The following is a 21,069-nucleotide window of genomic DNA, read 5'->3' on the forward strand; positions in this document are numbered from 1 at the left end:
GAGTAGATTACTTTTAACGACATCTGTGAATGAATAAATAATTACTTGTGGAAATCCCATCACATGACATACAAGTATAAACACATGTTAGCTAGACATAGTTTTCATTTTTAAATAAATGTTTTATTTAAACGTTTTACTTTGAGGCTTAGCAATCTGCTCTAGGGGCACAAAGACTACATTCAGTAATAAAGGTGAGGAAGAACTATAATCACGGTACCTTAGAGGCACATTTAAGGACAAAGGGGCAACAATCCATAGTGAATATATAATAGAACCATAATATTCATTTAATCCATGTGACAGTCTGGTTAAAAATCAGTAAAGACATCGTAACATGAAGAAAAGCAGAGTCCAGCTATTGCAGTCCTCCAGACATAAAAAGACCTTGTGTTTCAGAGGGTTTACAGAAACGCTGATAGGTATAGTCCTCATTGAGCCCATCGGGCTGCAGTGTGCGGTAGATGTAGATCCAATAGGCCACCCTTCTGTGGAGAAGGTTATGGATATCTCCACCTATGCATGGCAGCTGTACCCTTTCTATTCCTACGTATCTAAGTGATGCGACGGTATGTCCCATTTTGTTGAAGCGTAGGGCTACTGGGTTTTTTGGTTGTGATGTTGGATTTGTATTCACTTATTTGTGTTAGAGGGCTCTACTTGTTTGGCCAACACAGGAAAGACCACAAGGGCATGTCAGCATATATGACATTTCTGGTTGTACAGGTAATAGTTCCTCTGATTTCAATTGCCAGATATACAGTAACCATAGACATGCTGACAACATCCATGAGGCAAGTATTGTTGTGAATGTTCAATTGCAACATCCATTCCTTGAAGTAGGGCATTGAGGTAATGTCGACAACCCACATATAAGTGAAAAGCAATTGCTAACTATACATTTGCTGAATTAATCTAGAGCTGGCAGCTTTATAAAAACATCAACACTTTCACTATAGTGATTGTGGTTGTTTTGTGTGTACTGTCCTTACAAACAGCATCAGTCCCAATAATACATGTTTGAGTCATGGGCGGAGCTTATGGATCTCATTAACAGTGTCCTCATAATGTAGGATTTTGTATTTTCAGTTCTGTTGTGATTATTGAAAATCTGAAGTGAGATTCGTGTTGTGTGGCTCAAACTGGATTTTTTGGTACCCCCCACTACACTGTAGAGTCAGTGGAAAGTGGTGTCCGCATAATGTAGGAAAAAACACAGTGTCCTCATAAACCACGCGGAACGTGTATGTGTGTGTGTGTGTGTGTGTGTGTGTGTGTGTGTGTGTGTGTGTGTGTGTGTGTGTGTGTGTGTGTGTTGCAGGATGTTGTGCATTTTAATCAGAGCATTGTCTAAATTCCTGCACTCTGGCGGCTACACACAGGCAGCGCACTCTGGCGGCTACACACAGGCAGTGCATGAACACAGAGACACACACACACACACACACACACACACACACAACCCGAGCACGGTTACATAGTAAGCTCCACTTGGTCGGAGGCGCGGTGGCAATCATGTTGGACATTGTTAGCTCAGTCTGTACTACAGGCCTGTACTCTTTATGCTATACTGTAAGCAACAGGTATGTGGAAATTAGAATTCATTTCTGGTTTTCATCATAACGTTTTTTTCCTTTTAGTACATACATTTTTAAATGATGAGTAAGACTAACAACTTACCCCAATAGCAAATCGAACAATGCCTTCCCTTGCAGCAAGGGCAGCAGCATTAGATAAGTCTTGTCTATCATTAGACGCTCCATCAGTAATGACTATCAGGAACTTGTTCACATTTGGTCTGGATCCTCTATTTCTTGAAAAACACCTTGGCTGTTGGAATAAAATAAAATAAAAACGTTCATGCTAAACTCTTGTCATAAAATGTTCGACATTTGTGTTATGTTGTCAATATAAGGGTACTTACACAACATGTCTAATTGCTTTAGCTGTAAACATCCCTCCTTTTTGTTGACTAATACGATCAATTTGAGATTGCCAAGATCCTGAGGTGGCAAAATTGTCAAAATAATTGTGGATGTAGGGGTCTGTAGAGTACTGGGCAACTGCAAACTGCAAACACAGGTACAATAGAAAAAGATTGAATTCACTGTTTAGTTTAGTTTAGTTTAGTTTAGTTTAGTTTAGTTTAGTTTAGTTTAGTTTTGTTCTCAAACGTCTGGTAGACGTTTGTCTAACACTGAGTTTTTATGTATAACTCTTGTAGTTACGTATCACACTGTAGTTGTTTAGTTTTTTGCCGCGCTGAAATCTGAATCCTGTTATAAACCTGGAACCTACAGTATGGTGCAAGATGCTTATTAGCATGTCCACAGCAATGCATGGCTGTTTATTCGAATCACTCCTGTCTGTGAACTAAATCATGAAAAAAAATAACTTTTGTGAAAGGAAGGTGGTGGGAATGATCAGTAATTGGGATGTTAATTAGATTAAATTATGTCATCCTTTGCCATGTCACCCATGTGACATCACACTCTGCCATCTAATTCCCTCTATCTGTGAACAAAGTCATTTGGGTGGCCAGACTTGGAGGGAACGATCAGTAGGTCACAATCAAGGTCATGGTCAAAATAACATAATCAGTCATATCTCAGGAAAGGAGAAATGTAGAACGAGACATTTTGGTGGGTTTATGTTATTTTTCTTTATAGTATTTGTGTTTTTTTGCAATAAATCCATGCTCCTTTTTACTCAAAGCAAACTGTACCTGTGTCTAGAATTAACAAAACTATTTTATTTAACAAAAATAGTTACAACTTAAGAGAACAAATCATGCTTCAAGACATTGATTTGCTTTTAAAAAAATCATGATTTAACAAGTGATTAATATATATTGTAAGTGCAGTGTTTCCCCATATGCATTTAACAGAGGAGCTACAATATCATAATAATGTTAGAACTCAGCTGGTCCGTACTGCAGTAACAGTCATTTTAATTGGTTTATCAAATGTTTGCAGTTGTGGTTTACCCATATGTAAATAGACCAGATCAGAATGTTTGTAAACAAACGTGTGGAGCCGTATTTCTGGGTAGAATGTCTATCGTTATCTACACAATAAAAAATGAAGAGTCCAGAACATTATATATGTCTATATGTGGATATGTGGATATTAAGAACAAAATAATATACTAATTTCTAATAGTCCATAACAATATCATAAGGTTCCTGTTCTTCCAGATATAAGGTTAGTGAATAATACTGCCATTATCTACCCGGAAATACATTTTGGTTGTGATGTCATGATAATTTGGTCTATAATGTGGAAAGTACCCTCCCTGGTCTCTTTGGCCCTTAAGAACAGTGGTTCTCAAACCTTTTCATGTCAAGGACCCCCAAAATGATATGTATTTGGCTGCTGACCCCCCATCTAAAAAATATTTTGTGCCAGGGAGGTTTAAAAAAAAAGCAGATCTACAAGCTCATAGCTTGTAGATCTGGTATTTTTTAATAGCCAAAGTATAAAATAATGGTTAATATTGGTTAAAATGATTGTGATGCTAAATTAACACATTTTTCTGGGGACCCCCTGTTACCCCCCCCCCCCCCCCCCCCCCCCACACCTGTTGTCATAGCACCCGTTTTAACCGTCTGTCTGTCTGTGTCCCTTTTGTGGCTATATGGAGATCTCTGTATGTCTGTCTGCCTGTATCCCTTTTATGCCCATATATGGATATGTCTATATATGGGGGGATCGGTAGTAGTGGAAAGTCCTTGCGCAGTGTGGTAAACGACTGTGGAGAATGTGTGGAGAATGTCTGTGCAAAGTGACTATGAGAATTGGACTGACTAACTAATGAAATGGCAGGTGTGGGGTATTCTGCAGGTGTGAGGAATTTTCCAAATCAAGCTAAGCCAGGGGTTTCCATGGCAATCAATTGGCCATTTGGGCCACAGCCAGAGCCTTTTCTGGTGGTTCTGGACAACCGCCGATCCGGCCGACTCGACACCGGGCACTGCAGTCGGTGGGTCGAACGGTTCTCGAGATACGTGGATTACGTATTGGGGGAAAATCCTTAAAGTTGGAATTTTACTTGACCAATTATACTAGTCTCACCTGTGGGAGTGTAGTTTTTGTCATTAGCGTGTTAATCACACTTTTAACAAAAGTCTTCATTTGTATGAAATCAGAGGGGGAAACACTGCCTGAGCCATCCAGTAAGAAAGCAATATCTGCTCCCCCAGGACAATCTGTTAAAAGATAAGAAGAAAAGAATAAGGTCATATAGTCATCTTTTGTTTGTTGTACTCTGCTGTTTCTCTGCAACCTTTACATAATATTGATATTACAGTATTTTCTTTAAGGAGCACTTCACCCACTCTCAACCCAATCTGGGAACCCATCGCCAACTGAAAATGAAAAACAGCGCCCTCTGCTGTTTGTTCTATGTCTGTTGGCTCTGGGCGGACGATAACGTAACACCAGAGCACAAGGAAACCGGTGTTTGTGATGCGCCTTCAGCGCATCACTTCCGGTTGGTGCGACTATGTTTTCATTCCCACTAACAATATTTCTACACGGAACACTAACACCACTTCTCCCAGAGAACATGGATCGTTTTGGTTATAAGCCCACTTGTTTCTATGATGAAAGAGTAAGTTAAAATGTGAATATATTTCCGTGGTTTTGTCTGCTCCGCGGACGCTATTGTTAAATTAGTTTCGGTTTGTTTCGAGGGGGAAAGATCGACGGACATGTGAATCCCGCCCACTACATGTGATTGGGTAAAGCGCGGCCTACTTCCTGATCTGAATGCGCACTCGTTATGACGAACCTCCCCGACAGATTCCAACGCAGTGCAGAAGCTGTTCTTGAGAGATTACTCTCAACCTTACCTTCATATAATTGATCCTCACTAATGCTCATTATAAGATGTCACAATGTCTTTCTACTCACACTGTGTCTCTTTGGTGTGCTATGGATAGTTCACAAACTTGCCTACCAATGACATCATCAATGGGGATTCCAAGCTAATAGAAACAAGGACGTATGACATAAGATGTCATGTGTAGACGGGTGACAGTGTGAAGCAGGTCAGTCCCTGTACGTCTGTGGGAGTAGTTTTTTTGCGAGGTCAGGCATGTAGTGGGTAGTGGGATGTGTGATGCTTGTGTTTTCTGCCATGTAGTTGATTGATTTGGCCAGCATTGGTAATGCAAGACATGAGTTACAAGAATATGTAGTTGTTACCTGATAAGAAGTTGTTTAGAATTTGTTATTACATTTGTAATGTTTACATTACAATTGATTGGGATTCTATTTCAATATTTAAAGTGCCAATGAAAAAAAAAATATTGAGAACTGTGCCAACTTTTTTCTCTTTTTTTTTCAAAGTAAAAAAAAATTGCTTAGGAAGCGAGATACAGCCTTTTTCAGTTATAGGTTAAACAAAGAGTGGATGGAGCTGCAAATCTTCAGATAATGATATCTTGGGTTCTGAACACTTTTTTCAAAAAAAAAAAAAAAAAAACTCTGGATTTCTCGTTCTGGCACTGAGGGTATAACCCTAAAACTCGGGATAACTCGGGGCTTGGCACTGAGAGAGTTAAGAGTTGGTACAGTAAAACATCTTGATAATAAGCACAGATGGACTTGTGGTACAAGAATCAATATATTAACCAATAACTCATACTAAATATCAACAACGTTTTAGAAACAGGAACTCCAACTCTGTGAACCCCTCTTTGCAGACGTTATTGTAATATTTAATGTCCTGTTTATTATGTAGGCCTATATAATAAGTGTCATGAAGCATCAGGGCATTAATTCACACGTTGTGATGCATTGTGAGCTTGTGTAACAGGAGTTGTTTTACATTTATTTTATTTGATGAAGTTCGTCAAAATGTAGCTTATTGACAACATAATGCACCCTCTAGATATTCTGTTCATTCTATTTTCTTTATAATACATTGTCTGAACAACAGCGCCCTCCGCTGGTGGACCCGTAATTCACTGTGGTCAAATGTGCGCATGTGACGTTGCTCTTCCTTCCGTGTTGGATACTTTGAGCAACGGTAGGCTGGTGTTTACAACTCCGCTCCATTTCTATCATATAAAGTGTTATATTCCTGTATTAACTGTAATCTGTACACACTGTTTAACATATGGATGTGCAAGAGTTGATTTAAGTTGACTTGTATCATTTTACTCATTGCATTTAGCCTGTAATAATTGAATGTTATTGTGTTTGTGTACAGGAGCTGGAGTATTGTACCCATGTTGCCATGTCTGACATGAACATGTTGTCTGTCCCCACCAGGTGTGTGTTGGGAGGGGTTTTGTATTCAGAATGTATGAGAAACGTTTTCAATGGGAATTTAAATGTTACTGTTTGTTGGGTACAGTGTGCCTATTTACATTTACATTAATTATGTGTGTTTCATTAATTCTGCTTCCGTGTTGGATACTTTGAGCAACGGAGCTGGAGTATTGTACCCATGTTGCCATGTCTGACATGAACATGTTGTCTGTCCCCACCAGTGTCTACAAATAAATGGTGAACAGAGGCGAAATATTGTGTGATTCTTCTGAGCAGCAGACCGAATTAGAGGGTTACAACTGGTGCCGTGACCCGGATGTTCAAGAAGATCAGCTTAATTGCTCGTCATCATCAACTGCTGCGCCTACATGACGACAGGTCCTCTGAAATAGTTTTGCTCAATAGTAGATGTTTTTTTGCCGCATTGATATTATTATTACATTGGGCATTTGTTTATTTTTGTGCTCTTTTTTTTTTTTTTTTTTTAAGTGCATTGTGTGTACCTGATCAGTGATGTCAGAGGGGAGTAAAGGGGACAGGTTTTTACCTGATGTTTCAGTTAAACCAGGAACAGTTGGTTCACAAGATGTTAGTGAACATGTGTTATTTACTGGTGATGTTGAGGCTGCCCTGCCCTTTTCCACTCCCTTTCATGATGGTAATGATGTCACAGACGATGCATTTAAACAATTTGGTGCTTTGACCACTGAGCTGTTTAGACAAATTGGTGATTCTATTACAGCCGGACTCTCGTCTGATGGTGAATACACACATGCACAGCCACACAGTAGTCAGGACAATGCACCAAGGTCTTTTGACTTATCATATAGCAACAACACAACGCAGACACACAGTCCTTCTACCGGCCATGCCCCTCAGCCCCATGCCCACAGCCCTTCTACCCACCATTCCACTCAGCCCCATGCCCACAGCCCTTTTACCCACCATGCCACTCAGCCCCATGCCCACAGCCCTTTTACCAGCCATGTCACTCAGTCCCATGCCCACAGCCCTTCTACCCACCATGCCACTCAGCCCCATGCCCACAGCCCCTCTACCAGCCATGTCACTCAGCCCCATGCCCACAGCCCTTCTACCCACCATGCCACTCAGCCCCATGCCCACAGCCCCTCTACCAGCCATGTCACTCAGCCCCATGCCCACAGCCCTTCTACCCACCATGCCACTCAGCCCCATGCCCACAGCCCTTCTACCCACCATGCCACTCAGCCCCATGCCCACAGCCCCTCTACCAGCCATGTCACTCAGCCCCATGCCCACAGCCCCTCTACCCACCATGTCACTCAGCCCCATGCCCACAGCCCTTCTCCCAGCCATGCTGCTCAGCTCTATATTTACAACCCTTCTTCCAGCCATGCTGCTCAGACCCACATCTACTGCCCTCCTCCCGGCCATGTTACACAAGCCCATGTCTACAACCCTTCTCCCAGCTATGCTGCACAGCCCCATGTCTACTGCCCTCCTCCTAGCCATGCTGCACAGCCCCATGTCTACAACCCCTCTCCCAGCCATGCTGCACAGCCCTAGGCCTACAACCCTTCTCCCACCCATGCTATACAGCCCTATGTCTACAACCCTTCTCCCAGCCATGCTGCACAGCCCCATGCCTACAACCCTTCTCCCAGCCATGCTGCACAGCCCCATGCCTACAACCCTTCTCCCAGCCATGCTACACATCCCCATGCCTACAACCCTTCTCCCACCCATGCTATACAGCCCCATGCCTACAACCCTTCTCCCACCCATGCTATACAGCCCCATGTCTACGGTCCTCCTCCCACCCATGCTACACAGCCCCATTTCTACGGCCCTTCCATCAGCTATGCTACACCACCTCATGTCTATGGGTCATCGCCCAGCCATGCTGCAGAGCTCCATGGTGATGGCTACTGTGCGACACAGATGCTCGGTCAGTCTTCCAACCAGGCTACACTTGACCTTTCTCAGCTCAGTCTAGTCATGAAGTCTGACACCAGAGAGCCACCTGTCTTCCGTGGTGATGGTGCTGACAGATGTTCTATTCATGAGTGGATTGAGCTGGTGTCCGCATATCTGAGGAGGAGGAATACTGTTGTCACTGAGCAGTCACATGAGATACTCATTAGGCTTATGGGAAGAGCCAAAGACGTTGTCAGGATTGGATTACGCAGCGATCCCTCCATTGACATTGTCCACCAACCTGATTTGATCTATACCATCCTGAAGCAGCACTTCAGTGACATTTCATATTCCTGTATGCCTCTGTTGGACTTTTACAACACCTTGCCTGAACCCCATGAGGCCCCTGTTGATTATTGGGTGCGTATCAATAGGGCTGCGGATGTAGCAGATGAGAGTCTTCGACGTCTAGGGAGGACAATGGACAATATTAGCAAGGAAGTGGCCATGATGTTTGTGCGAAATTGCCCTAACCAGTCTCTTTCTATGAAGTTCAACAGCAAACTCACTGACCAATGGACAGCCAAGGAGGTGCAAGAGAGGATTGATGAGTTTCAGCGAGAGCAGCGGTCCAGACCGAGAGCGGCACCATCACACTGCAACACCCAGCAGATGGTTGCTGCTGTGAGTGAGCCTCTCACATCTGAGCCAGTGGGCAAGCCTAGTCCACTGATGCTTTCATGCAAGCAGAATGTCCAACCATATCAGATGGCTACGGAGACTGCCTCACTCCAGACCAGCATGGATAAAATGGCAGAGATGCTGAGCCAAGTCTTAAGTAGCCTATCGCCAGCACCACGCACAGGTTTTGCCTCTCATGCCTACCCACCTCCCAGTTCTCTTCCCCGTGGCCACGGGGGGTCACAGTCACAGCAAAGGAGGACATCTTCAGGTCAAGGTGCATGTGGGATCTGTGGTGAGCACTCCCACTCAACCATCGCTCATTGCCGCTTCAATCGCCTCTGCTTTATCTGTCACCAGCCAGGCCACATGAAACAACAATGCCCTGCTTCCTCATCCCCTGATTCTCAGTCTGCCGTCACCGCAACTGCCTCAGCTCCCCCCCACCAGGGAAACTAGCTCGCCCACATTTCGAGGGGAGAAGTGTGGGCTCTAGCGACAAGTCCCTTGACGAGATCCCAGATCTCCAATCGGTGTATGAGGCAGTGAGTGAGGCTTTTCCTAGCCACTCCAAAGTTATTATTCAGAATACGCAGCGTTTGCAGGACAGTGACAGTTTGTTCTACACCCCAGTCGTTGTGAATGGACGCACAACTGTGAGGGGGTTGCTAGACTCAGGCTCCATGGCGTGCTCTATAAGTGAGACCGCCATTGACACTATGGTTGAGGCTGGCTCCCTAAGCCGTGATGACCTACGGAACACTAATGTTGTTTTGGTTGGATGTGGAGGCATGAAAGCATATGCAAAGAGTCAGTGTGATTTGGAGCTTGAGGTATATGGGCGTAAGGTGAATGTGCCCACGTTGATTGTCCCTGGGCAGACCGATGACCTAATAATAGGCACTAACGTGATCAAATACCTCATACGGAGGCTCAAAGAGTCTGAGAAGTACTGGGAAATGATGTCCGAACCAGGGTGCTCCGATGGGGACCGTGTTCGATTCCTGGCCATGCTTGCTGGTGTCCATCGCTGGGTGGGAGAAGAGGTCCCCAATGTTGTTGGAACTGTGAAGCTCCACCGGGCCGTCACTTTACTTCCTGGCCATGAGCACCTTGTATGGGGGAAGCTCCCTGCTGCATCACGTGGTCCACCCGGCTGCACTGTTGTGGTCGAGCCCACAAAGTCCCACTCTATGCCCGCAACATTCTGGTCGGTCGTGTCGTCACTCCCTTGTGGGGTGACGGTTGGGTTCCGATGAAGATTATTAACCCTACTGACAACCCCATCACCTTAAGGAGGAATGCCAAGTTGGCAGATGTATCTCCATGTACGGCACTGGAAGATATGGACACGGCGGACAGTGCACGTGTCTGTTCTAAAAGTCAACATGTCGGCTCTGGAGAGTCCTCTCAGTCTTCTGACATGACTGAGTCTCTGAGGCAATGTGGTCTTGGTAACCTGAATCTTGACTTCTCATCAGGAAGTCCAAGAGCGAGTTTGCTTCCCCTCTGGTCCTCGTGTGGAAGAAGAATGGGGATCTGAGAATTTGCACTGATTTCCGCTGGCTCAATGCCCGCACAGTCAAGGATGCTTACCCGCTTCCACACCAGGCTGACTGCCTCGCGGCCATGGGGGGTAATGCACTCTTCAGCACGATGGATCTCACTTCTGGATTTTATAATGTTCCGCTGCATGAAGATGACAAGAAGTTTACTGCTTTCTCCTCACCTACTGGTCTTTACGAATATAATCGTCTCCCTCAAGGCTTGTGCAATAGTCCTGCCAGTTTCATGAGGATGATGATGAGCATCTTTGGGGACCAGAACTTCCTTTCTCTACTCTGCTACCTGGACGACGTGATGGTCTTTGCGCCCAATGAGGACGTGGCCTTGGAGCGTCTTGAGATGGTGTTCCAACGACTGCGTGCACACAACCTCAAATTGGCACCTAAAAAGTGTCATCTGCTGCGTCGGTCTGTCCATTTCCTCGGTCATGTCATCAACAGCAGAGGTGTATCTACGGACCCTGCCAAAGTTGAGGCCATTGCTAATGTCACGAAAGCAGACCTGATGCTTCCTGATGGATGGACACCTTCTCCAAAGAAGATTCAATCATTCCTTGGCCTCGTGATGTGGTATCAGCGTTACATTCCCAATTGTTCCAGTATCGCAAAGCCTCTCTTCCAATTGACCTCTGGCACAAAGGAGAAGAGGAAGAAGTGGATTAGGGAAGACCGAGATAAACGCAGAGAGCAGTACAGGAAACTGGCTCCAGCGGACTGGACACCTGAATGTGAGGAGGCTGTGCAGGCTTTGAAGGATGCCTTGCTGGCTAACGTTGTGCTGGCACACCCCGACTTCTCCCGCCCATTCATCCTGTCAACTGATGCATCGACAGATGGTTTAGGTGCTGTGCTCTCACAAGTGGCTCCTGGGGAAGACAGAGCACGTCCTATTGCTTTTGCCAGTAAATCATTGAACAAGTCACAGAGTGTGTATCCTGCCCACCGTCTTGAGTTTCTGGCTCTTAAATGGGCAGTTTGTGAAAAGTTCAGCCACTGGCTTAAGGGACATGTGTTCACGGCATGGACTGATAACAACCCCCTTACTCATATTCTGACTAAGCCGAAGCTGGATGCGTGTGAGCAGCGCTGGGTGGCCAAGCTTGCATCATATGACTTTGATCTCAAGTATGTGCCTGGGTCGAAGAATGTGGTAGCGGATGCCCTCAGCAGGGAACCCTTTGCAGGCCACGGCATCGGTGAGCGCCTCCTCTGTGAACCGTATGAGAGTCTGATTCGTGAGTCTGAGCAGCTGTCTGGTGGAGAGGTCCAGGATGCCTTCAGGTGGTCTACCATCTATCAAAACAGCCAGGAGATGGAAACCAGGAAAGCGAGTACTCTCCCTGACTCCATGCACACCTTCTGCTCCATGTCGAGTGCTGAGGTTGCCGCTGTCCTTGACAGTCACAACGATTGGGATGCAGCCGCCAGAGTCAGGGCCATTACGCTGGCAAGTCATATCCAGAGTGTCACCAATGTAGGTCAGGATGCTCTGCCTTCCATTCCGAAGCAGGAGCTTAGAGCTGCACAACGGGCTGACTCTGAGTTGTCCCGTGTCATCTCCTTCGTTGAGCGCCGGCGTCGCCCTACACGACGTGAGAGGCCTGATGAGCCGCTGGGTGCTTTGAAGCTCCTGAAACAGTGGGATAAACTTGTGCTTGAGGATGGGATCCTTCACAGGGTGTGTAAAGACCCGGTCACTAGGAAGACAAAACACCAGTACATGGTGCCCCAGTCCCTGCGGGAGGAGGCCCTGCGTGGGTGTCATGACGATGCTGGTCACCAAGGGCAGGAGAGAACGCTCCATCTTGTCAAGCAGAGGTTTTACTGGAGTTCTGTGGAACGGGATGTGAGGGACTATGTCAAGTGTTGTGAGAGGTGTGTCGTGAGTAAGACGCCGGAACCACAGGCACGTGCTCCTCTTGAGAGCATTACCACTACTGCACCGTTACAACTGGTCTGCATTGACTTTTGGACGGCTGAAGACTCCAAGAACAGGCCTGTCAATGTCTTGGTGATTACCGACCATTTTACTAAGCTTGCTCATGCCTTCCTTTGTCCTGATCAGACTGCTAAGCAGGTTGCCAGGAAACTGTGGGACAGCTACTTTTGTTTCTATGGTTTTGCTGAACGGATCCACTCTGACCAGGGTGCGAATTTTGAGAGTGAGCTGATAGCTGCATTGCTTCAGTTCTCAGGTGTTAAGAAGTCCCGTACGACACCTTACCACCCCATGGGCAATGGGACAGTTGAGCGGTTTAACCGCACCCTAGGGAACATGATAAGGGCGCTCCCTTCCCGTGAGAAGCAGTCTTGGCCCCAGATGCTGCATACTTTGACATTTATGTATAACTCGACCGTTCATGAGACCACTGGGTTTCCGCCCTTTTACTTGATGTTCGGTAGAGTGCCTCGTCTGCCTGTTGACGTGCTCTTCAAGTCTGCTCTCCGTGATGAGGATGTCGTGTCTTATCCCAAGTATGTGGAAGTTCTGAAACGGGATCTCCAGGAGGCTATGGTCTTGGTCGAGAGGCACACTGGTGATGAGCAGAGGCGGCAAGCTAAGATATACAACAGGCGGGCTAAGGGTATACCTGTTGAAGCTGGAGACAGGGTGCTGGTGGCGAACAAGAGGGAGAGAGGCCGGAGGAAGTTGGCTGATAGGTGGGAGAATGTGGTTTACACAGTGGTGAAGAGCGATCCTGCAACCCACACCTCACAGATACGTGACTCTGTCACTGGTCGCACCAAAGTAGTGCATCGTAATCTGCTGCTCTGTGTGAACTTCCTGCCTATTGTGGCGGAGAATGATGAAGACAGTGTTTCTGTTGTTTCTTCTGCCTCGCTTTCTACTCCCACCCCGGACGGTGATGATGTCACTGGCCATTCTGTGGCTTCTGTGAGGGGCCCGAACAGGACTACCAGGACTCGACGTTGGGTCTCGCAGCTTCCAGTTGAGGGTGATGACTCTCCGATTGCTGATGTACCACCCTCTCGGTCTGACGGATCACCTGGCGAAGGTGGCGTGGATGAAGATTCTGAGGTGCATACAAGCTGTCTCTCGGAGGCGGATGGTTCAGAAGCGGACAGCTTGGTCTGCAGTGGAACAGTCTCTAGCGTGGCTGGCACGGTACCGGGCTCTGCTCACTCACAGGCCTCAAATGTGGCCTCATCCTGTCGCCTCACTGCTCACTCCACTGCTTCACATGCACCCACATCTTGTCACCTCACTGACAACACACATGCTGTCCGAACCAGAGCGGGTCGCATTGTCAAACCAGTGCGTAGGCTTGTCACTTCAATGAACACTCAAATGGTCTATAAGGCCAGGGACATATGTTGAAAACATGGACTACCTCTTTATTTAGTTTTGGGTCTTTTAAGGTCTGAGTATCAGCAGTGTGGGGTAACGGTTTACAACGGTTTGAGTATGATGATGTGTATACAGGCACATTTTATGTCATCGCTGGGGGGAATACTTCTCCCGTGTGTTCTACAGGAACAGCCTTATGGCTTGACAAAATACTTGTGGTGGTGTTGTTACTTCTGTTTGATTGTGACCTGGGTTTACATGTGAATTTTTGCACCAAAGAGTTATGCTGCGGCATTTGGTATTTTGCCGAATTCAAGAGGGGAGAGTGTAACAGGAGTTGTTTTACATTTATTTTATTTGATGAAGTTCGTCAAAATGTAGCTTATTGACAACATAATGCACCCTCTAGATATTCTGTTCATTCTATTTTCTTTATAATACATTGTCTGAACAACAGCGCCCTCCGCTGGTGGACCCGTAATTCACTGTGGTCAAATGTGCGCATGTGACGTTGCTCTTCCTTCCGTGTTGGATACTTTGAGCAACGGTAGGCTGGTGTTTACAACTCCGCTCCATTTCTATCATATAAAGTGTTATATTCCTGTATTAACTGTAATCTGTACACACTGTTTAACATATGGATGTGCAAGAGTTGATTTAAGTTGACTTGTATCATTTTACTCATTGCATTTAGCCTGTAATAATTGAATGTTATTGTGTTTGTGTACAGGAGCTGGAGTATTGTACCCATGTTGCCATGTCTGACATGAACATGTTGTCTGTCCCCACCAGGTGTGTGTTGGGAGGGGTTTTGTATTCAGAATGTATGAGAAACGTTTTCAATGGGAATTTAAATGTTACTGTTTGTTGGGTACAGTGTGCCTATTTACATTTACATTAATTATGTGTGTTTCATTAATTCTGCTTCCGTGTTGGATACTTTGAGCAACGGAGCTGGAGTATTGTACCCATGTTGCCATGTCTGACATGAACATGTTGTCTGTCCCCACCAGTGTCTACAAATAAATGGTGAACAGAGGCGAAATATTGTGTGATTCTTCTGAGCAGCAGACCGAATTAGAGGGTTACACTTGGAGATCCATTGTTAGCTTTTAGGAATTTAGCCCCATTTGAAACCTCTCCCTCAGCAGCGATTGGAGCTATTGTCAGCTGTTCAGACACCTAACTCCACCTAACTTTGTTTGGACAAAACTCTTAACTCCACTTGAGCTGGATTTGGGTAAAGTGGTGATAATATATGACACATGCAAGTATCTGACAATATATAAAGTCACTATACCAACTTTGATGAGGCAGTATTGCTTTTAATTTTTTTAATAGAATGATTTCTTCATTTCCTGAAAAACTTATATTTTGTTTTTTCATTTCCTGAAAAATGAGCGTTGTGGAGTTAGTTGGTTGCTGCTGGACAGCAGAGATATATTATATTAATTATTGTAATAAAATGTTATATTATAATGTGATATATTATAATAATATGTATTATAATGTATATGATTATAATATAATACATTTCGTATTAATGATGTAATCTATTATATTAATAATGTTATATGTTGTTTTTTTGTATAACGTGATAAAGAATGTTTTCTGTGGGATGTTGCGTGCTGGTGGTATGAAGAAGTTAGGCCTATCCCATGTGCTCATGATTAATTGACCACATATATGAAGTTAAACAACTAAATTCTATCCAAACGATATCTTATAAGTAAATTCCGTGCCTCAAAATAGAAGTTAGAGAGCTTTTTGAAGTAAAAAAATAGCGGAGAATATAGCGGACAGATGTTGAGAGAAATAAGCAGCCAGTTCTATGAAAACAAGCCCCAAAGAGGCGACTAGACTACATTAGCACTTTAAACCTATACTACAGTAGGCTACATTGGCTATTTGAAAATAGCCGATCTACAAGCTCAGTGAGCTTGTAGATCAAAAAGATCTTGAAAATAAATAATATTTTAAATCTATCTATCTATCTATCTATATTTAAATAGGTATCTATATCTATATACTCTCTCTATATATATGTATATATAGATCTATCTATCTAGATATCTATCTAGATATCTATATCTATCTCTCTATCTCTATGTATATCTCTTTCTATGTATATATATATATAGATAGATAGATAGATAGATAGATAGATAGATAGATAGAGATATAGATACATCTATATAGATATATATCTATCTACATCTATATACATCTATCTATCTAGATAGATAGATAGATAGATAGATAGATAGATAGATAGATACCAAATATTATTTCACTATTTCTTTTTGAAAATAGCAGATCTACAAGCTCACTGTGAGCTTGTAGATTGGCTATTTTCACCATATATATTTATTAATTCAGATGGGGGTCTGCAAAGAAATACAATAATTTGGCATGCACATGTTTGAGGACTGTTTAAACAATAACATCAACAAAGTAACTACACTTTAAAAGCCCAAAAACCCGCAACACGCAACAACAACCAATATTTACAGGCAACTTTACAGGAAAAACAAGCCCAAAATCGCTTATAATAAGCGGACATGGCAACCCACAGATCAGTTGCGCACTACAGTGTTTTCAATCAGTGGTGCGTCACCATCTAAAGGCAAAATAAAAATTGAGAACGCAACTTGACACTTTGACGTTTTCACTAGAGAGAATGTTGTCAACTAAACATGTACACATGCGTAAATGAAAGTCCTTTAAGTTTAACTGTGTGTGTGCGCTTGAGGCAGGCGAGGCAGCAAGAGCCTGCCTGCCTGCCTGACCTGCGCCTGTGTCTGTGTCTGTGCTTGAAATGCAGTTCTCTCTCTCTCTCTCTCTGTCTCTGACGTTGAATTGTGGGCGTGCACTTCCAAAAGGTCTTATTGGGGGGGCGGGGCTAAAGCCAAATTCCTCAAAGCTGTGTATAGAGACCAAGCCCCCAGAGTTGCTGAGAAACATTGAAGCTGCCACCCCAGTGGCCAAAGCTGGAACTGCAGGCGGGGAGAAATACATGCACGCGCAAAACATGCTGAGAGATATTTATATATATAGATATAAATATGTAAACATATTATACATAAACACATATGCATTTAGTTATACATAGGCATCTCGAGTGTATTTAATAAATATATCGCGTTCAATCCTTGACACACGGGCTGCCGTAGAACGCAAAAAGGACACTAGTGCGCATGCTCATAACTCTATGGAGGTACAAAATCAAACCAATAATTCTACTTCCGGCAGGTTTCCGGGTGCTTCAAAACGCCACTGAGCACATTCATTGAAATGATAGCTGGGGGCGGGGCAATCCGCCCTCTAGTTATATTATACCTCTATGATAGAGACGGGGACTTCGTCACCCGTCTAACAACAGTATTTCTCTTCCTGGAAAGTTAGCATGTTGAAATAGAAGCCATTGTTCTTGAATTAAGGAACTGTCCACAGCCCTCCTCCGAAACACAGACCGAGACAAAAATGGTACCATCTTAGTGAGGAACAATATGAAGATAGGTTGAAAAAGGGGGAAGTACTGTGTGTGTGTGTGTGTGTGTGTGTGTGTGTGTGTGTGTGTGTGTGTGTGTGTGTGTGTGTGTGTGTGTGTGTGTGTGTGTGTGTGCGCGCGTGCACGTGTGCATGTGTGTGTGTGTGTGTCAGTACTTGAATTTAAATCAACATACAGTATTTACCTTCAAGAGATGATGGCACAGATGATCCAACCCTGTCATCTGCACTTATCTCTAAACATACACCGTTGTATGTGGTGATAGTTGTGCACTCTCTTGTAATGGTTGGACCACATGCCTGGAATGGGAGAACAGAATATTTTTGTTTTGTGGAGAAGTTACACTGTCACAGATGCTTAGGGACAAAGACTCTTTGGTATTTACAATTAATATAACTGCAGTTAATTAACTCACAATTGTCTTTCCTGTGGTAGGGTCATTTGTCATTGTCAAGCCAAGGGACATGTGGACTGCAAAATCTGGCACTGTATTAAACATAACACAAGGAAGATGGAAAGATGAATGTCAACATATTAATTTATATTGTGATATTGTAATTTTAGTATCATAGGTCTCAACAACCACACGTTTAATACATGCAGAAATAAACAGATTAAAACAATAAACAAATAAGACAAATAAAACCCCTTCCCTGTTACATCGTCAGTCAAACCTTCATTATCTATTTCTGAGTAGTCTGCCATCATCTTATTATGTCTGGATTCCTCTAAATACTTTTTACCTTACATTAATACATCTATCCAATATTATTATAGAAGTTTTGTTCTAAAATCATGTAGTCACCACTTGAACAAAGTGACACCGTCCCTTATGAATGATTGAATGCAAACAAAATAATCACAAATCACGTTACTTTTTTTAAACTGTCAAGAAACTGAAGTTGTTTACAAAGTAACTTTAAATCACAATTGCGGCTGAGGCCATTTGTACTGAATAATGAACATCATGTAATGATTTTTTATGTTGATGTTAATGTTGCCTACCTTTAATAGACATGGGGCTGCATGACTCTGTAGAACACTTATATATTTGGCCGCTCCTGTTTTGTGAAAGGGGTGCACTGACCAGTATGCTAAAGGGAGCAATCCGTGACCTGAAAAGTGTTGAAAATATTGAATACATCCAGAAATTTATTTTTTAGAAACTTATCCAGTGCCAATTAATGACTGTTGTGAAAACGTTTTATCATGGGGAGAAATGAGTGTGAAGTCAGTGTTTTAGTCTTGTGTTCAGTCACACAAATCCATGCTGTCTTTATTCACCTTGATTGCCTTTGAACCACCTTGTATCCAAATCCATCACCAGGTGAACTCAAGGATTTCCAAACCACAGGATCAATGTTAAAACCAAATGCAACTGGGAACACTGAGAAAAACAAGGAACAACAGCTCACCAAGGCAATATAATGAAGACATGTTATGTTATGTCCATGCCAGCAGCCTGTACTACTGTATATTCATGCAGGTGAAGGTAAAGATTGAAACTCTTTGTTGGATACAAGTTCCATGTTGGATACAAGTTCCTTGTTGGATACAAGTTCCATGTTGGATACAAGTTCCATGTTGGATACAAGTTCCTTGGATACAAGTTCCTTGTTGGATACAAGTTCCATGTTGGATACAAGTTCCATGTTGGATACAAGTTCCATGTTGGATACAAGTTCCTTGGGAGAGAAGCTGTAAGAGTTGTCAATGAGTTGTTACTTCAAACACTTTGATGCTAATTGCTGAAATCATTATTTTTGATCAGTTACCAAGATCTTTATCAGTGTCATGTCAACCAAATCTCCAAGCAGACAGATTTGAGTAAACTGGTCAAATGTCTTTGGCTAAATTTTGTTCCAAAAAGCATCCCTATAAGAGGTGCCTTCCAAATTTTGCGGGCCCTCCCTGTTAGTTTATGATGTTCTTAACTATGCCATATTACCAATACTTTTACTCACTTTATTAGCTCACAAGTGCAGGTTATCATTCAACTACTGAAGCACAAACACACACAAACACACACACACACACACACACACACACACACACACACACACACACACACACACACACACACACACACACACACACACACACACAGGAGGGCCCCTACCCTACAGGATAAGTTGGTACACAACCATTTACCATCTAAGGCTTCTTGGCTTAAAAAACCTGTAGGTAACTTCTCGTGGCCACTGTTGTCACTGTACCAATGTACATAAAACCAACAGTTTTACTGATGTGTTCTCCAATAAGGTATAAGGTTAATCATTTTGCTAACTGTAATACTTATTTTGTAGTGTACCGCCTTGAATGTCCATGTGATTGTTTTTATGTGGTAAGAACAAAAAGAAGATTTTGAAGTTAGATTTGGTGAGAATAAAACTGCCACCCGCAACCACAAACAACCCAAATTACCCTATGGTTGTACATTATAATGAAAAGGGTCATAGGAGCCCCTCCTCTCTCAAAGCCGTTGCCTTAGAAGTTATCCCTAACAACATTAGAGGTGGTGATAGACTAAAGAAACTGCTCCAGAGGGAGACATTCTGGATTGTCACTCTGCTGGCCACTACTTTTCCAGTATTAAATGATGAAGTACAGATTTTTTGCAGTTCTTATCGTTGGTCATAATGTTCTGTGTGTATATATATACCATACTGTAATGAATGATTGGGTATTTTAGATTTTCCAGTTGTTTGCCTATATCTTCCTATAATCTTCCTATAATTTGAGTAACCTCTGTCTGTCTTGGGTCGTGGTCTGTGGTCTGGCAGTTAGGTTTCGCTTTCGGTTTGCATGCTGCAGTTAGGTTTCGCTTTCGTTTTGCGCGTTGCCAAATCATGTGCGAGAAACAAGCACCGGTGTTGCAACGAACGTCTACACGCTCTTCTGTCTCCGTCTCCGATGTGCGGGCCAGTGGGGTGACCAGGGGAGATGGGGGGGGGAGAAACCGCGCGACAGGACGTGCAATAACCCAGAGTTTGCAACTACTTTCGCCTGCGCCCTTCACCGGGTATGGTCTAGTGTTATCTAATTACAGTCAGTGTTGGGCTATATTACTTAGGAGAGTAATATGTTACTTATTACTTATTACTCCTTTGAAAAGTAATAATATTATATATTACTTATTACTTGGAATCAAGAGTAATATATTACGTATTACTTTATATTACTCCCCCCCCCCCCCTGCAAAAGAAAATACGTGTACAGTTTTTAGCCTTTTAGAACTGAATCCAATTTAATGGAACAATAGAAAAGAATAGTCTTTATCCTTTTAAGTATTTTGCTGCTGCAAATTCCATATTTGGAATTGGAACAATAATTATCCTTACAGGAACAACATCAATCTGAACTGCACACACTGGCTGCAGCCTCTCAAAAACTGAAAGAATAAAGTAAACTTTTTGAACATTTCTTAACCTTTTCAACATATCTGACTTACACCAGTCAATTAGCCAAAGAGCAAGGGGGGGAGGAGAGAGGAGAGGAGATATAAAGCAGTGGTTCAAACTTTTTCATGTCAAGGACCCCCAAATTGACACTTATTAGCCCGCGGACCCCCATTTCAAAAGATATGCCAGGGACCCCCATAAGAGAAGATTTTTTACAGCTCTAGCAGTGATTCTCAACCATTTTAATTTCAAGGACCCCCAGTTTGACATGCATTAGGCTACAGACCCCCATTTAATGGCATTTCTATCACTTGGACCGCAATTTATATTGTAAAATCTATGTCAATTTAACTCTGAGAGTGTACATTTGTACATTTGTACATTTGTACACTCTCAGAGTTACAGACCCATAAGGGTCCATTTG

At 43.3% G+C, this 21,069-nt stretch overlaps 1 protein-coding gene across 1 annotated transcript in view; it reads right to left on the minus strand.

Annotated features, from left to right (window-relative positions):
* Nucleotides 1-21,069, minus strand: part of LOC308104980 (uncharacterized protein) — a 66,292-nt gene that overhangs the window by 33,286 nt on the left and 11,937 nt on the right. Inside the window, exons 3-18 of the mRNA XM_080455615.1 lie at nucleotides 18,529-18,631; nucleotides 18,250-18,359; nucleotides 17,660-17,730; nucleotides 17,490-17,543; nucleotides 13,343-13,431; nucleotides 12,832-13,077; nucleotides 12,373-12,561; nucleotides 11,538-12,255; nucleotides 10,707-10,778; nucleotides 10,318-10,547; nucleotides 10,002-10,129; nucleotides 9,779-9,888; nucleotides 8,566-8,645; nucleotides 7,142-7,764; nucleotides 7,019-7,032; nucleotides 1,681-1,830 (exon numbers count right to left, since the gene is read on the minus strand). Of these exons, the coding sequence (XP_080311741.1) occupies nucleotides 1,681-1,830; nucleotides 7,019-7,032; nucleotides 7,142-7,764; nucleotides 8,566-8,645; nucleotides 9,779-9,888; nucleotides 10,002-10,129; nucleotides 10,318-10,547; nucleotides 10,707-10,778; nucleotides 11,538-12,255; nucleotides 12,373-12,561; nucleotides 12,832-13,077; nucleotides 13,343-13,431; nucleotides 17,490-17,543; nucleotides 17,660-17,730; nucleotides 18,250-18,359; nucleotides 18,529-18,631 (2,987 nt within the window). The remainder of the gene's footprint in view (nucleotides 1-1,680; nucleotides 1,831-7,018; nucleotides 7,033-7,141; nucleotides 7,765-8,565; nucleotides 8,646-9,778; nucleotides 9,889-10,001; nucleotides 10,130-10,317; nucleotides 10,548-10,706; nucleotides 10,779-11,537; nucleotides 12,256-12,372; nucleotides 12,562-12,831; nucleotides 13,078-13,342; nucleotides 13,432-17,489; nucleotides 17,544-17,659; nucleotides 17,731-18,249; nucleotides 18,360-18,528; nucleotides 18,632-21,069) is intronic.

The sequence above is a fragment of the Gymnoscopelus braueri genome, assembly GCF_963280865.1.
Source record: "Gymnoscopelus braueri genome assembly, chromosome: 17".
NCBI lineage: Eukaryota > Metazoa > Chordata > Actinopteri > Myctophiformes > Myctophidae > Gymnoscopelus > Gymnoscopelus braueri.